Consider the following 19,144-nt stretch of genomic DNA (forward strand, 5'->3'; position numbering starts at 1 on the left):
ATGGTTGCAATATATTTAAAACAATAAATAAAAGAAACAAAAATGATTATGTTAACAAATCACTATCTCTGGTGGTTACTGAAATTACCAAAGTAGAAACATATAACCTTAAACTGGAAATTAATAATAAATGTGTGAGTTCTTCTGGCTGTCTACAACACTTATAGCTCTACATTTGAAGAGTTCCTTGATTCACTGGAGAATTGTGGTGATAGTTCTGAAGGAAAGATTTATGTTTTCTTAGGATATATTACAGTTTTATTGTTAAGAAGTACCTACTAAGTATATTTATGTGAATGAGGTTATCATAAATGTAATGTAATGGATTACAGTTTTCTACAAAGAAAACTGTAGTACAATAGTAGATTATTAATCTACTGATTATTAATCAGTAGATTATTAATAACCAAAAATAATAATCTACTATTATTATTTTTAATAGTGAATTAAAAATGATAATAGTATTATTATTTTAATAATACATTATTAAAATTTTAAATTAATACAAAAATTTTAATTAATTATTAAATTTTTAATTAATACATTTTACAGACATAATGAAAGATGTCCGTAAAATGTTTAGGGAAAAACTTTGTAATCTAATAAAGCTTTTGAAGAAAGATTATTAAAGAGAAAAACTGGAATCAGCAGGTAACAAAACTATTTTATAAAAGTGAAACATAAATAATAAGCAAAAACATTTAGAATCTCCACTAAATAAGTACCATTTTAATCCTGTTTTTGGTTTAAATATAGCTCTATGAAAAGAATAGCAGTCGGCTATTATTGCTATTCCAGCTATGTAAAGCTACTCGGCAGCTTTAATGATTTTTTGTTTCAGAGTAATAAATGATTTAATGGAACATATAAATTCTGAAGGAACAACAAAGTTAAAGATGAGATTGTCAGGATTTAGAGCAACTTTGATAAGCAAATGAAAGATTATTCCAGTGATTAGTAATTTGAAGGGTTGGATTCATCCCAGAAATTGATAGCATGACAGTTAAAATTCATATTGAATTTTTTAATATATTAATCGTTTGAAAAACAAAGAATAAAGTTATTAATTTAGCTTGAGTGAAAGGATGGCTATTGCTCTTATGTGATTAAAATAATGATAAATGAAAGTTGCACTCTCAGGTTTTGCAGTAATATTTTATTTTTCTGAACTTTATAACTGTTTTAACTTTATTAAGTAAACATAAATTTTAACTATATTTGTCCATAATTATCATCTGTCTTATTACTTTGCATAATTCAGGTACAGAGCAATTCAAAAGTACCTGAATTGAAATTCTTTAAATAGTTCACATTAATACAAACTAGAATACCTATTTTTCTTTATACTATATCAAAATAACTTTGGTGAACATGCAAAGTCAAATGAATTTGCATGACAAACACATGACTGTACTTGTGACATGCTGTGACAAACTGCGCCTGCCCATATACATAAGAGTTTACTTAATTTTGTTTAGGCCATTATGAATCTCATTTATGAGATTTTAATTTGCAGAAAAATATTTCAATCATTGCTTCCAGTTGTAAAAAAATTTCTCATTGTTCCTATCCTCAAGGAGACAAGTGTGAATGATTTTCAAAAGTGAAATTATTATAGAAAACATTTAACTGAAACTACAGTGATGCTAATCATTTCACTGCCTTTTTTTGTTGGAACATCTTATTCAATTTTAAACATCTAAGCTGTTAAATGTACCAGCCTGCAGAGTCTTCTTTCTTTTTCCTGTTTAGCCTCCGGGAATTACCGTTCAAGTATTACTACAGAGGATGAATGAGGATGATATGTATGAGTGTAAATGAAGTGTAGTCTTGTACAGTCTCAGTTCGACCATTCCTTAGATGTGTGGTTAATTGAAACCCAACCACCAAAGAACACCTGTATCCACGATCTAGTATTCAAATCCATATAAAAATAACTGCCTTTACTAGGACTTGAATGCTGGAACTCTCGACTTCCAAGTCAGCTGATTTGGGAAGACGCACTTACCACTAGACCAACCCAGTGGGATAGCCTACTGAGTCTAAGAAGAGCTCTCACAAGAGCTCTCCCTCACTGTTTTCTGATAGTAATTTTACTTACAAAAATGTTATAACTATCTTTAATAATGATACTTGACTTAGAATGTACTGCATTAGATAGCCAAAATATCACAACTGGACAAGTACTGATCCTATTGTACTTCATTAGGTCTTGCATCATTCAGTAAAAGTTTGAAAATAGTGCAATGGGTATAGGAATTGAATTGTAAGATTTTTTCTTGTAGAAAAGTTAAAAATAACTGTTCTTAGAGAAAACATACTTAAACCTTAGTAATTCCTAAAGCTAATGATTGTTATTATTAGCTATAACTAGACAATGTACCATACATTAAATAAAACCCAAAACGCTAAGATCTTAAATGATCAATTATTGTAATTTCAAAAACCAATTGGCTATCCCAAATCATGAGACTTATATGAGTTCATACCTCATCTATGTTTATTTTTGTGTGGCAAACTGAATGAATAAGAGGATCACAATGTTCCTTTACTGCTTCAAGCTTTTTGGAAAGAAATCCCAGTTTTTAGAAACTGGGATTTGTCCTAGGCCAACTTGTCTACACAATTATATAAACACTGATATATTCACTACAGTGATCCACTTTGAAATACCCTTACCATCCTCCTCTACGGTCCATTTGACTACTATTTGGCAACGTCAAGCACTTCATCATCACTTGTGACTGGCTTATCACCCTAAAACTCCTCTTAACTGTTGAACAAATTATTTTTTAGTGTTGTCACTTGAAACTAATCAAGAATGCATAGAGGTGACTGAAAATTTTCCAGAAAACAATACATTACAATTGCAAAGTGTGGATGCACGTTATTCCATATAAACATCATATTCTTTTCAAACCATTGCCAATTTTTAGATAGAAAAGTGCAACTTCTAGAGAATTTTGTAGAAAACTTATGCAGTAAACATAGTTTATTGTAGAATGAATCAATCAACATGTTAACAAACCAGATTCAAAAGCCATTGGCGAAGATCAAGGGTGGTTTAGAAAATGTTTTATCAAGACATTCATTCTACACTTTGAAAAAACCCCCTCTATTTTTGTACATTTCTTTTAATCATTGCATTAATATCAGCATACCGACTTTTTTTTCTGTAACTTCCAGCTTGTATCATATTTTTAATTTTCGCAAAAACATATCAATACCTTAAGTTTCATAGTTGGTATCACCATTCATCATATTATTAATTTTAAACTTTAAACTCTTATTTTGTAAATAAACAATGGAAGCCATGACAAGTATTTAAATGTAACAAACAATTTCAGAGACTATTTGACCTTGAATCTTACAGGTATCACAACTTCTGCAAGATAATTTACAGAGCGGTTTTTATTTTCAAGAGAAATGTCCTTTAAAATCATTTTAGAATGAATTTGAACAAAGGACTAAAAGACATTTCTGACAGCAATAAATATGAGAATGATCATTTTCAGGAAAACAACATTTAACTATTATTCCTATACTACTTTAACTATTATAATTTATGTTATTAACTTGTGAATGACCAGTTACAACCTACTTGGTTAATGATTGATATACTCTACTGAAAAGACAGCAATCTCAGAAATTGGCAATTGGAATTGTTCAAACAATGAACAATATTATTTCTGCATTAAGTATATTTTATTATTATTATCATCATTGAAATATATTCATATATTCCAGTAAAATGAATATTACTTTTGAAGTTATAAGTTAATAATTTTTTTTTAACAACTTAATTCATTTTTCTTTTTTTTTTATGTTACATTTCAGATCGGGATGATTTTAAATTTCCAGCAGCTTTTCCAAATCACAAAGAAACGCATGGAGGAGATGATGTAGCTGTATTTGCACATGGTCCATGGGCACATCTTTTGGTTGGTAACTATGAACAAAATATAATACCAGTCGCCATGGCATATGCATCTTGTTTAGGTTCACGTCAAACATATTGTAACAATTCATCTAGTTAGTAAATCTAATTAACAAGTAAAAAAGTGTGCGAAAGTTAAATTCTTTATTTATTGATTATCATTACTGAAGTATTTTAACTGACATAAACTTATGTTAGACATCTTTAATTACATATACACAATATAACATAAGTTTTGATATTGTGAAAAAAGCAGCTGATAATCATTAAAATATATTTTCCAGTCTAGTCTTACTAACTAATTTATAAGACATCATGATCAATGAATTTAAAAGCACAGGTTTTTTTATACTAAAGGTAATAAACCGCAAACAAATATATATTTTGAATTTGAGTTGTAAAGCAAAGAACTGCCAGAATTTCAAAGAACTAATTTATTTCATCATAAATTAATAATTATGTTATTTGCATTCTTACTAAATACAAAATGAATTTTAAAGTTTAGCTATCTGTACTTTATTATTAAAACTATTGTGTGAACCAGGAAAAGTTTTAAATTGTAATTAACAGTGTACGTGAATAGTTTTTTCCTGTTATTAATAATACAGATAGAAGTCATACAAAAATAATTAGCTCTTAAATTTTATTTGAGTAAAATAAAATAATTTTCCCAGTTAACTGCTTACTGTGTTAGTAAAAATGAAAAATATGAAAATCTAGTCACGTAATGAAGAGGCTGGTACTGAAGAAAATTGTAAATAAAGCATTCATTGTTCATTTATTTGAGTTTGGGCAGCAAGTTGTAACTGAAAAACTAAAGTTCCTTAAGTAATCGCTTTAAAAATGAAAACATAAAAGTATATATCAGAACAGTATCCACACAAGATCAAAAGAGAAGCTAATGTTGTACAACTAGTTGAAGTGTTCAATAATATAAAGCTGGAAAGAAAACTGATGTAAAAAAGACAGGAAATAAATCAACAAAGTTGAAAGACTGAAAATTTTTTTTGGAAATACTAACTCAGGAAGAAAATTCAGTTTTCACAAAAGTTTCAAGAAGTATATTGTTACGGGCTGCAAAGGTGGCTAAATCAAATAAGTTGTAAAACTTTTTAATGCGTCTGTTCCCCTCAATCACTGCTTGCGACATTCTCATACTGTTATGCGTCAGGTGGTTTGTTTTCCAAGTATATCTTTGATTTTTAAATCAAGACCATCCTTCTTGTAACATCCTGTAGAACTGCACAACTTACAGTAACATTTATCTTACAGTATTTATCCCACAGAGAGACGGACATAATTTACAACTTCTGGAAGTCCTTGATTTCAAGGACTGGTGAAAAGTTTTTTATCTATTATTGCTCTTCTCCTGTCCTGAATTACATTAAAATTTTGCTAAGCTGAGTTGTATCAAGAGAAATAATATGATAACTTAGGGAGAAATTCTTACCCAGAATTCTCCGAATAAGCAAGCAATTCCACCTTTCTTTATTGTAACATATGTAACTGGATTTAATCTCCACATTCTTGCTTCATGGACAGGCCATTCAGTACTGACGTAAACTTGTGATCACTGTCACACACATCTTATGCATTAATACTATAATATCTCTTGCAGTCTACACAATTATCACTGAACAATTTTTTTATTTCCACCTGGGTAAATACAAATAGACCGGCAGTTGGTTATCAGTGACGTGTTTGCCACAAAATTTTCATTTTATTTAATATTACCAGTGTACTAGAAAAATGTATCCAGTTCCTTTTTCAAGAATCTAATCTGTAGCTAAATTAATTGTTTTATACACCATTGAACAGTTAAAACCAAGATTCGTGGTCTTTACATAAGCCAGGATCACCAACAGAATCTAAAATATTTCCATTTAATGTATCAACCACACATTCTTCTTTTTTACAGGAAAAAATACAGTTGTTAAAAAGTGTTAATTCTTAAACCACAGAAGTCCTTTGCAATTATTAATTTTCATCTTCTCACTATAAAGTTTTCTTTCATTTCCTTTCATGAATATTGCCATATGAAAATTAACAAAACAAAGCATGCTTCCTCACATACTCCAAATTAATGAAATATACTTACTATCCCTGAGTAGTAGTTTCTAATTTCTATTTACTGAACCAAAGAAGATATATAATTTCTAGAAGGATGAAGCAACTACTACCATCAGAAGAGAATTCTGATCTTGTTAATAAAAGAAGAGATACATCTTTTAATCACATTAAATGAAGTAATACTAAAAAGTAGCATTTAGTAAAAAAATCTATGTTTTATTCACTTAACCGAATATCCCTTACATTTCACAAAAATTAAATATCTGATAAAAAAATATTAATAATAAAAAAAGTATTTTTGGTAGGCTTAACTTTTTATCTATTAGGTCTTCCTGGACCTATTTAGTCTAGTAATAATTTAAAATATTTAGTATTGAGTAAAATTTGTTGAATATTTAACATAACAAAAAAATGCACAAGTAATATATAATGAAATAAGTAAACTCTACTGTAGTAGCAAATATTTTAATCAGTTTAAGATGGCATAGATAATAAGTAAGTGATAGATATTGCAATTTTTTATAAATTTAGAAAAATCTTGTGATTAATAATTAACCAGAAAATGTAATGTTATGATGTAGATTATTCTTAGCACAATTTTTGTTTTTAATTTTGCATTATTCTTAGTTATTTAAAATTGTAAAGAAAGGAGTTAATTGTAATGTCTTTCTATTTATAATGTTTATTTATAAAAAAATATTAGTTTTTAGATTTATAGAGAAAAGAAATATAGAATTTACAAATACTTAAAAGAACAGAAAATATGATTGAATAATGTATGTATTTTGTAATTATATTTTAGTGTGATACTACCTTAAAAATTAATTATAATGTACAATGAACTCATTAAAAAGTAAAAGAAAAAATAAAAGCCATGAATCTTATGCATTTTATTTCATTTTTTATTAGTTAATCAATTATCACAAACATGGATCTTCTTCTTTAAGGAATTGCAGAGTCAAGATAGCAACACTGTGAAACTTTTTGCATCTTTAATGCTGGCATTAGGACATGTATAATTCCAAACAAATATTTGACAAGCCTCAATTGATAAAAAAATACCTGAAATTTGTAATTTAACAAATTCATGGTAGGTCCATCACATTTTATCTAAGTAGTCAACAAATTGGTAAAGTTGCAACAATGTTGGATCAAGTGAACTGAGTCCAGGTCCTAAGTATAACAGGAAATGTGACAGTTCTGTCATTCCTGGGGCATACCAAGGAGTAGCATCCACTTAATTGAAAATGAAGTGGTTCATAAAATGCAGTATAAAAAATAAAATATTAGGGACTGGCTTCCTTTGCCAAATTATTTTTGAAATTTAAATTTTACAAACTCCATTAGTACATAAACTATGATTTTTAACAAAACCAAATTTAATAAAACTGTAATTTTCTGTGTCTTTCTCCATGACAATGTAGCACTCCAGAATGAATCCAGCCTGAGCTGGAGAATTTGGTAATATGGAAAGTAACTTTTTGAAGATGTTTGTAGATTATTCTAAGAAGGAACCCTGCCTACTACCAATGGCAGATTTAAAATAATTCCCTGGTTTATAAATTGCTATGATTTAGCTCCCTCTAGAAATCATGAAATTATATAGTTGCTGAAGGATTGTATAGTTGCCTTTGAAAAGTAGTTAGCCATATCATAGGTACCACCATTATAGATGGTACCTACAAACTAACAATGAAACTATCTTACAGGTTAACAATGAAACTATAAAGCTAACTACTGAAGTTTTGTTTGTATAAAAGCAATGGAAAACTACAGCTGTATATTAAAAGGAAATGTTTCCTTAATAGATATTCTTCCTATAAATATTATAACACCGCTTCAGAAAATAAACTGAATGTAAAATTATTTCACAGTTGAAACTCTGAATACGTTATATTCTGAGGAAGTCATTAGAAAATATAAAAACCATAATATTGTTTGAATCTGAGCATAATATTACTAATGAGAGGTAGGTTATAAAATTTAAAATGAAAAGTAGATATGTTAAGATTAGGTATTAAGTATTAATCAGCAATTAATGAACTAAGATTTTTAAAAAAATAGTTCTTTTGATTGAATATTATAAAATATTGGGAATCCAGGGTAGGAATAACAATTTTTAATAAGAAAGTGGAAAACAGATATTTTATTATAAGCTCATCATGGGAGAAATGTTTTAGTCAGGGTGGATTCAAAGCCCAAACCAATGAAAATACTATAACTATTTATATCAGTTTTTTTGCCATAAGATAAAGATTTATGAAGTAACAGAATAATAAGGCAAATATTAAAATGTAATAAAACTCATTTTAATGAAGGGCTGAAATTCTATACTAGAGAAAGGATGGAAAGAAAGAACTGTCAGAAATTATGGACTAGATCAGAGAAATACAGGGGAACCTTCATTTTTATTCGTATTAGGATTTTTTATAAAATATATACTAGTAATTGTGACCTGTTTTTAAAACATCATAAAATAAGATACACATGAGTAAAGCAAGGAGTGCAGGAACATACTATACTACATACTGGTTGTTTTTTGTCTCAGTCATTTGACTGGGTTGATGCAGCTCTCCAAGATTCCCTATTTAGTGTCAGTTATTTCATTTCAGTATACGCCATACATCCTACATCCTTAACAATTTGTTTTATATGTTCCAAACATTACCTGCCTGTACAATTTTTCCATCTACCTGTCCTTCCAATATCAAAGCAACTGTTCCAGGGTGCAACTGTTCCCTCCTCACTGAGTACATACATAACTGTATTACCACCTACTACAAATCAGTTCATAAAATTAATATACCATAGAGTTGTCTATAAAAAATAGACCAAGGGAGAATAAAAAACCATTTGATTTGAGGAAAAACAAAGAAATAGAAAAAGGTTATTTAGTCTTTGAAAAAGGTTTATAAGTTGAAAAAAACACAAAGCTAATCAACATTGCATTTCTAAATTTTGTGAAAACATTAATTAATGTTGGTATAATGATATCAAATGGAAAAGAATGGTTGATTTTTAAAAAAATAGGAGAATTTAAAGAAGAAAAGTACCAACAAAAATATATAGTAAGGCAAGGATTCAACCTACTTGCAAGGGAAAAGAAAAGAAGGAATTGTAACACATTTGAGAGCAGAATAACAACAGTTCAGGGGGCAAAGAAAATTAAAGATTTACTGATAATGTTGTTGGCCAAAACTAGGACTGAGTTATAAGAAATAACAAACACTATGGATTCATTCCAAGGAAATAATTTTAGTAAATAAATTAAACATGAGTAAACAATATGGTTGACTGTTAAATAACAAAATTTGAGTAACAAAATAAATAAAAAAATTCAAGAGTGGTGTTTTGTATTTAAAAAAAAAACCTAATAAAATTCATTTTCAATTTGTTAAAAATAAGTTATTAAAGAAAAGAGAATGTAAAAATGTAGATGTCAATTTATCAGGTATTGAATCTGAGAGTTACTGGAAAGATTTTAAGGGCTGCATAAAATAAAATAAAGTAAAGCCATCAGAATTTTAATAAATGGAAGCAGCAAAGTGGACGAAGCAAAGATTCATTCCAATTTCAATGACATAAATATAAGATTGGTCACAAATGAATTGATTGTAGAAAAAGCTGACATCCCAGTTTTAGGACTTTCCCGTCACGTGGCTTTTTTCTGATGCACGGCTTACACACACAACTTAATTAAAAATATTTATAATTTTATTTAAATATAATATTATTTTGTTTATTTAATTCAACGATTCTAACTAAAGGGTGTGCGCATACCATATCTCGTTCGCGCGGGTATGGCGGTACTAGCGGCCACTTTAAATACTTTTTTACACTTTAAATATTATTCATTTATTTAAATCTACCGCTCACTTGTGACGTCACAACATAGCGGACAACTACAACAGCTGTACGTCACAGTGCTACACTAGCGCTTCTTGTGGTGAGAATTGTTGAGGCATTATACCCGTTCAGCCGCTAGTTTATTTAGATCATTTATTTGGGGTGGGGATGCGATTTGGCAAATATTATCATTTTTTAATTAATAAATGTGCATAAGAAAACTAAGACCTTAATTAGGCGAAATCTCAAGATGCTGAGGATGACTGTTGTACAGGCTCACCCCCTTGAAGTTTTAAGTTGAAAATTTAATGACATCTATGCCCCATACATAGAAGTAATCTGACCCAAGTTTGGTCAAAATCGGTCCAGTAATTTTTGAGATAAAAGGACAACAAGACCAAACCCACATAAGCACATATGAACATCCGGAAAATGTCCATTCGATTTTTTGGGTTCCTTACGTGTCAAGATCCGGTGAAAACCGTATATCTCCAAACTGGGCCGATTACAATACTTTCCCTTCTAAAGCTATATCTCTGCTACTACGCTAGACGGGAAAGTAAAATCAATTCAAGAAGTAAGTCTTGTATGGAAAGGGTAGAAGAAGAAGAGAAAAATTTTACTGCACACCAGGAAATAACATTAAACCAAAGGAATAATCAGGAGATGTCAACAATCTTATCTCATTATTGTTAATAAATGAAAGAATAACTTTTATTTCGTTCCAGACTCTGGACCAACAAACCATTTAATAAATTCTAAACGGAGTAAACATTTAACAGAAGTAAAATCTATAAATCATGATTCCATGTATTAAAACTCAAGGTGTTATCTATCATAGTAAATAAATAAGGAAAATTATTTTTGAGATCAATAAATTGTATACAAATAATGTTTAGCAGTAACTGCTAAAGAAATAAACATATTAACACTACTTTTCCTTATTAATAGCACAGTACCTGTTATCAGAATTAAAATTTAAATCTTTATTAATTTTATTTTTGTTGATCACAGTTTTCCAGTCAATATTCGGCGGTTCACATTATCAACACAATCCATCACATCTGTGGACTAAGTATTAACAATGTTCCTTTATTACATCCTCTGACTCAATAATACTATTGCTTCCTTCATGATGTCCTGTTTAAAAATTACTTTCAACAAGACATGCTCGTGTTTTCTACAGAATGTTACAGCACAAGTCATTTGTGTAATTTATAATTCCACACACTGTAATTCTTCTGCTTAGAACTAACCCCTCTAGGTTTTTTTTTTGGATCAGGTGATGAGTACTAGCACTGCAAGGGGGTTTGGAGTATACGCCGGTTTATACTGAAAAAATATATTGCAATCGGATCAGGTATAGATCCAGCAGAATTGTATACCTTACAAATCATCAACTATTACGATAAATAAAATAAAACACATTATTACGATCGAGTACGTCTCTCCACGATCGGGAAAAAGATATCTACAATATATTGACATGCGATCGGTATTAAGTGAACATCATTAAGTCGATTAATGATGTTAACTGGCTTAACAACGTTAACAAAACAGCCGATAACACGCAGTTATCGCCGTTGTAGTAGAATATACCAAAAAGCAAGGGCGGGTAAAAACGACTATTTGCCTTCGCTGGGTACCCTGTGAAACTATTCATCATTTATATCACTTTCTGTTCTCATTACTTACTATTAACCCTACTAACACCCCGCATGGTAGTATGTGAAACCTTCCGTATTCACATGCTACCTTGTGATATACAGAGCCCTTATTGTTTTTTTTATACGTCTAATTTTTTTTTTTTAAATTACAAGTTTCCTTCCGTACGAGATTATTATGAAAACCCATAATTAATAACTACATTAATGTTATTGTTTTATTTTATTATGTTTCGACAGCCGCATGCATCTATTTGATTGGACTGAGCGAATGAAGATCAGACCCGTGTCACTTGCCCAGTATCCCTGTTAGGCGGTTGCTGCCTGCATCAACCCCACGTATTCGTGGTATTCCGTGACGGACGACTAGCAACCTCTGGTTGTGACAGTGTTGAACACTATTCCTGTTGAAAGAAGCTTCATTTTTACATTGTTAACTGGATCAGCAGTAACAGTCGCTGTGTAAAATTATTCAAAAGTGAAAAATTAATATCAATTGTTTTATTATTACGTAATATTAAATTTTATTGTGAGAAAATTTACTTAATTTAATACTAATTTACAATAAATAAAAACAATATTTATTCGAATTGAACGTAAAGTGGAGGACATGAAAACAGACAAAATTATAACATCAATTTTCTGCCATAACTCGGCTATTTGTTAACAGATTTTAAAAAATAAAATGTCATTTTGTTGAAAATAAAAGGCTTAATATTTTAGCAAAACATATGTTTTGATAAAGCTTATATTTATGAGATATAACAGATTGAAAAATAAACATGGCCGCCATTTTTTAATTTGCAAAGGTATTTAGTCCTGATTTTTTACTAAGTGTAAAACTTTAATGAATTTAATTCTGAGAAACTTAATACAAAATACAGTTAATAAAAACCTTTAAAAATTGGTTTTTACTTCCTTGTACGAAGTAAAGGAGATACTGTGATCGCGAAAAATGTCGGTTTTCAACGGAAATATCCATTTTCATCATCCCTGAATCCATTTTGAATAGTTTCGGTGTGACGTCTGTACGTACGAATGTACCTCGCATAACTCAAAAACGATTATCCGTAGGATGTTAAAATATTGGATTTAGGACTGTTGTAACATCTAGTTATGCACCTCTCTTTTTGATTACGATCTACTGAACCAAAATGTCCAAAAAAAGCCTAAAATCCAAACAAATTTTGATTTAGCACTTTTTCTTAACTGCAATAATAAGTCCTCATTGAGAGCTTTTCCTCTCTTAACCTTTTTATTCTTTCTTTGGTTTTAACATTTTTTCCTCTTTATGATTATCATCTTCTGTTAATGTTAAAGGGGCTTTTACTCTATCCTAATATTTCATGTAAGTTTGTTGTACTAATTGTATAAATATTTTTAAGTAAATAAAAACTAAAATTTCAGGAATTGTATAACTGTCAACTTTATTAAAGAATTGCAGGAACGTATCTCACTTTCAAATGAAATAAATTTAAATGAAGTGGAGAAAAAAAGTGAATATGTAATTTAATAGGCGTACAAGGAAGTCATGTAGTGTTCACATCAGATTTTTTATTGAAGACAGACGAAAAATAAACAGAAAATCGTAATATTCTGTACCTGATACAGAAAATAAATAATAAAATACATGGAAACAGAATCGATGGTAACAGAATAACAAACCTCAGTTGCAGTTAATTGTTCAAGATTCCCTCCTTCACAATGAATACAGCACTCTGCCCGACGTAAAATATTTCCGGTGGCTTTTTGTATCATCTCAGGATCGTTTGGTTAAAATTCAATAGCATTTAGCATTTTAACGAGTTATTCTTCTTTAGTATTAGCGGTTTTTTTTTTGTATACTATCGTTTGCATATAGCCTCAAATGAAGTAATCTAGTGGCGTTAAGTCAGGTTATCGAGGTGACCAATTGATTGATTCACCACGTCCAATTCAGTTTAAGAAATTAGCATTCAAGTGATTTCTAGCTACTAAAGAAAATGTGGGTTGCACCTTCGTGCTGGAAAACCATTTGCAACGTAGTTTGTAAAGATACATCCTCTAACGCCGGCAAATTATTTTTAAAGAAATAAACATGCATCTCCCGTAAGGTTTTAATTGAAAACAAATGGTTCCAGAATTCTGTCATAAATAATGCCACACCAAACATTAACGTGAAATTTGTTGGAAACTAGTTTACACAGTATCATGTGAATTGTCTTCGCTTCATAAGCGACTCCTTTTAGAATTGAAAACTCCGTTCTTCGTAAAAGTGGCTTCATCAGTATATAAAATTTAATTTACCTTATCAGCGTTGCCTGGAAGCCAACACAGAAATTAAACCGCTGGAGGTAATCTGTTGCCGCAAATTTTGAACCTTTTGCAGGCGGAAAGGATAAATATTTTCTTTACATAGGATGCGCGCCACACTTTGTTTTTTGACAAACCAGTGCGACTGGGCTACTAGTGCCTGGGCTACGCTGAATATGCTGAATCATGCGATCTTTATCATTAATACGATGATTTACTTGGCGTTCAACAGAAATCAAACACGTTGGAAATGACCGTTTTGTTGGTAAATTGTAATACACGGAAGAAGTTTTTGTATTTGGAATCCGCCGTCCAGGAAATCTCTCCTGATATTCACGTCGAGCAGCTTCAAAATTTCCATTACAAAATGCATAAACAAAAATTATATCGGCATATTCCTCATTAGAAAATTTAAATAGCATTTTTACACTACGATATGATAACACTACACTTCCTTTATCTGCACGGTAATTTTTGACAACAGATTCAAACGAAGTACATAATTTTCATTGTTGACCAGGTACTAAGTATTATCAACTTATACCATAAATTTTTGTAAATACTTCTAAAGTAACATAATTTCAACTAACTTTTTTAAATAATTATTTCGTTTTACCTGTGTAAATTACTGAAAATACAGAGCTAAAATATTATTCTATAAATTCTGTTTTTCTTTTAAAATTATTTTCAGTAATTAGCATTTCTGTTTTAAAAAAAAAAAATGTTTATTAAGTGCAGAAAGAATAATACGATTTCTACCTGTTTTTCTTCTGTTTGCTTCAATAAAAAACTGATTTTTAAACGGTTTTATTTACTTTTATTGGTTCTGTTTACATTAATTTTCTCAGAATTAAATTCTCTACAAGTTTTGTTACTAAATCTTCTGTATGTATCAGTAACTTAATAAAGCTATTGTACTATAAACCTAAAGAAAACTTGTGGTTTTTTAAGAATATCAGACGTCAGGCTTCTTAATAAAAGAAAAGCCAACAGCATCATATATTCATCATCTCACAATTCCAATAACCAGATTAATACTTTCCCCTACTGCTGAATTTATTTTGATGGCTTCATGCTTTCATCGAAGAGGACTTGAAAGCTAACAATGCACTGTGGCTTTAAATTCAATTAGGTAAAACCATAATTTAAATAATTGTCATTGTACAGTCTTGTCTTTTTACCAAACGATTCAATGGTTGTAGATGCCTCACTTTGTTTTTCACAAATTCATCCATTTTATACAAGAATCTAATTGAAAAAGAAAAGTAAAAAACAGTACACCATTTGACTGCATGCTGAAAACTGAAGCCTCAATTATTATAACTTTCAATGAAACTACACTTTTAAATACTTGAACAAAGCAGTAGATGCATGCTTTACAACTAAACTAACTGATGTTCCGCAATACCTTATGCCTCTTCTACTATTCTATATTGCTGAGAGCACGACGTGTTCAAACGTATCATAAGCATGTTCGAACATGACGTTCCCACAGTGAATATTATGTAAGCAGATCAAATTACAAGGAGCTCATACACATCAAGTTGGAACCTGTAAATTGCTCATGTTTGTACACTTCATATATGTATGTTCATACCCGTCGCTATTAATGCAGCTAAATAGTTTTAATTAAATTGCATTTGGTTGGGGTTGAGGGGTCACGAAATACTCATATATTTTTTTACTTTTTGGGGGTCGTAGAGCTGAAAAGGTTGAATTGCCCTAACCAAATAAGCATAATACTCCACGAATGTCTACTCCGACTGGTCAATGTTCTACAATGGATTACCAATAAAAATCACCAACCATTGGTTTAAGCTGAAGCTGTACTGGTAATCAGTGATGTTAATATTACTGAAGATGTGATGTTTCATTTTTACATATTTTTTGTGTAAAAATGGGAAAGAATACATAAGTGGAAAGCTGAAGAAATACTATAAATTTTATCATTTTTATAGATATACATTTTGGCACAACGTACAGCAGATTACCTACAGCCAAATTTTCATTAGCTATGTTTTGTAAGTGCTCATCATAATTTCTCTAATGAAGACATTGCATTACTTTAACTATTTATTTACATTCTTTGCTATTATATAAATCTGCATCTTCTTCCTCATCAAAATTGTATTCTTCCTTTTGCAATTGTTTGTATCTCTATATATTGCATGTCTGAAAAATTTATCATTAAAACCAGAATAATTTGAAATTCATAATTCTAGCCTTATTTCTAGTGAAAAAGAAATTAAATCCTTAAGATTCTTACTGTCTATATAAAAGTATGAGAAAGCTAATTTCATATTACATCAACCAGTAGAAGCACATCTGTAAATTAATCTATAGACTATTTATGAGTGATAATAAGTTATTTATTACACCTTCAGTACTTGTTTAAATATATATTATTTTTATAATTGAAATTTATTTATTCAAGTGTAAGAAATATAATTGGTTCTGTTGTGTAGCGCATATCATGTAATAGAGCTGTCAGGTATAAATATGCTTTAAAGAAACGCAATTTCATTATTGTATCCATAATATAATTTTTTATTATTATCCAATGTACTTCAAAATTGTAGTAATTGTTATAATCTTAACAATTCATCCATTAGTAGAAATAGAATGTAGAAGAGCAAATAATGGTAAGTAAATTTTATTGTGATAATTAAAGAGAATAAGTAAAAATATCGTATATTTTTTTATAAGAAACATAATTTCTACTTTTTTAATTTTTCTTTTAATAAACTTCTTCCAAGCTACAATATTTAATTGATGTTTTTCATGAGCAATTAATAAGTAGGTATGAAAATACATAAAATTTTTTTGAAAGTTATTCTTATTACAAGTCACTGATTAAATGATAATATTTAAATATATAATAAAGTAAATTAATTTTTTAGCTTATGTCTATGCCCAGTCTTTATCATTATTTTGTTTTGTATACTTTTGAAGGAAAAACCTATCTATGAACGCCTAATTTTTTGACTTATCCACAACAGTGTTATATATATCTTGTATAAAAACTAATGGTAGTCGTAAATGTAAATGTAAATGTTTTCTTTAATTTAATTGTAGTAGTGTTGTTGATTTTTTAAAGAATTTCCTACTTTTTAAAACACATATTATGATCATTAAATAAAATAAGGAAATTATTTTATACTATAATTAGTTATTCCATGGAATAAGCTATTATTTTATAACATAAAATAATTAATGATTCATTTGCAACAAAAATAAAAACATATATGCTGAAGATTTAATAAATTTAAGTTTGAAGAATATTTTCTGGGAAACATTTTTCTGTATCTAAACATTTACCTCTAATTCTATGACCTTATTACTTGTGTAGTAGTAGTAGTAGTAGTAGTAGTAGTAATGAAAAGTTGACAGTTTCAAAGATTTTACTACAGTCCAGATACACTACTTATACCTTATTTTTACCTTCAAAAAATTTATTCTCGAATAAAATTTACCGATTTGGTAATTAACTTGTTGAGAACAAAGCTACACTACATATCATTAAAAAGTAATTAATATTTCATGAAAGTAAGCCATTGTCTATTTAACAGAATATTTTCAATTAGTTTGGAGTAACAAGATAGGAAAGAGAGAGATGTTTATTATTTTCAAGCTTGACTGGTCTTGATGCCAGGTTACATATGTTTTACATGCAGAAGCATGTAAAACACTAGATAGAGAAATATATCATATTGAAAAAGGAATAAACTATTAAATGAAGGCCTTTGTAAAATTATATAGTAAAATTGTTAAAGTAAAATCATTTTGTACAGTTCCTTTTCATAATAATTTTTTTAAATTCAAAGAAATTCTATCATTTCTGTGACAGGTACAAAATGATAGAATATTGTTATACTTAGAAGTTTTGTGTATCAGTCAAACAAAATAGGTTTTTTATTGAGTGATCACATTAATAAACAGATGGTTTGTTTTTGAGGAACAGATCTTACATTTCATAAGCCGAATGTAATCTTACCTTCTTTCCATTAAATCTCTTTTTTTCTCATAATTACCTTTGTATCTGTATTTTATTTATATAGTTACTTCAATAGACATTTAATAAAAGAGACTAATTTAATATAATATTTGGTTTTAAAACCAGTAATCTACATAATGTTCACAATGCATCCACAATTAGTCAGCTCACAATTTTGTATAGAGCACTGCGCAGTTCTCAATCACTTCTCTAAATAAAATATTCAGAATCCCTACCTCCATTCCAACCTAAAATTAATTACCATTTGTTAACTAAAGAGATGTTCTGAAAATTAAAATCAGTATTTTAAATGTATAATTTACCATTACTTATACAATATAAATTATATCAGATATCTGATAACATCCATATGTAGTACAGCATTAATATACATTAAATTGAAATTGTTTCATTTGAATAATAATAAATAAGGAAATTTAATTGAGAAAATAAACAAAAAAGATCCTCTATACAAACCATTGATTAATGAGGCTATTTTCTTTCTTCCACAGAAGAATTACAAGATATTAATATTTCCTTAGGCTGTAAAACATTTAAAACTGCCGATAGTAACTCCAAATGTGATGATGATAATCATAATTATAACGATTGTAATAATGATGACTATAAACCAGAACCTGGGAAGAAAAAATTACAGAAAAAACCTAGTAAAAAAGGTATTAATCAGTCACCTGTTAAAACAGAAATGCCTAGTAAAAATGGTAATGAAGTTATAACAACAGATGAGCAGTTAGAATCAAATAGTAATAAAAAAAATGTAAAAAACAGCTTTTCTTTTAGCAGTGAACATAATAAAGCTGAAAAATCATTAACTGATGAAACTGGTTTCACATTTTTATCAATTGAAGATGGAGCAACTTGTTCATTAAAATTAAATCAGGACATTAACAAAGATAAAGAACCCATATTTTTGGTTAAAGACAAAAACAATAATTATCTTTTAGTACTGCCTACTTTAATAACATCTGACAACAGTACATACAACAAAGGAGTTGGTGCATTGGAATTTGACATGAAAGAAACTGTTTATTTGGAATGCCCAGGTAAAGGTAATGGAATATTAATAGAAAGTGGTGATATCACCCAGTCATCTTTAGAAATGAGATGCATTACTGGAACAACAGTTTCTTTAAACTCTGAACAGGTACTTATCTAATCTAAATTTTACTTATCTGTTGTCTATATGGTTTAATATATATATATATATTTTTCAACACTTCATAATTATTTTAAATTTTATATAATTATTTAGAAATTAAAAGAAAAATTAGAAATCTACATTCTAAAACTAAAAATTAGGGATTAGATATTTATCAAAAT

At 29.0% G+C, this 19,144-nt stretch overlaps 2 protein-coding genes across 2 annotated transcripts in view; both read left to right on the top strand.

The window, feature by feature from the left end:
- Positions 1-6,806, top strand: part of LOC142320753 (membrane-bound alkaline phosphatase-like) — a 167,051-nt gene extending 160,245 nt beyond the window's left edge. Inside the window, exon 9 of the mRNA XM_075358748.1 lies at positions 3,838-6,806. Within this exon, the coding sequence (XP_075214863.1) occupies positions 3,838-4,037 (200 nt within the window). The 3' untranslated portion in view covers positions 4,038-6,806. The remainder of the gene's footprint in view (positions 1-3,837) is intronic.
- Positions 6,807-16,292: 9,486 nt separating this feature from the next.
- LOC142320763 (salivary endonuclease-like) overlaps positions 16,293-19,144 on the top strand; it is a 32,066-nt gene continuing 29,214 nt past the window's right edge. Inside the window, exons 1-2 of the mRNA XM_075358756.1 lie at positions 16,293-16,451; positions 18,316-18,968. Coding sequence (XP_075214871.1) covers positions 16,370-16,451; positions 18,316-18,968 — 735 coding nt within the window. The 5' untranslated portion in view covers positions 16,293-16,369. The remainder of the gene's footprint in view (positions 16,452-18,315; positions 18,969-19,144) is intronic.

This window comes from Lycorma delicatula, chromosome 1, assembly GCF_047948215.1.
Source record: "Lycorma delicatula isolate Av1 chromosome 1, ASM4794821v1, whole genome shotgun sequence".
Taxonomy (NCBI): Eukaryota; Metazoa; Arthropoda; class Insecta; order Hemiptera; family Fulgoridae; genus Lycorma; species Lycorma delicatula.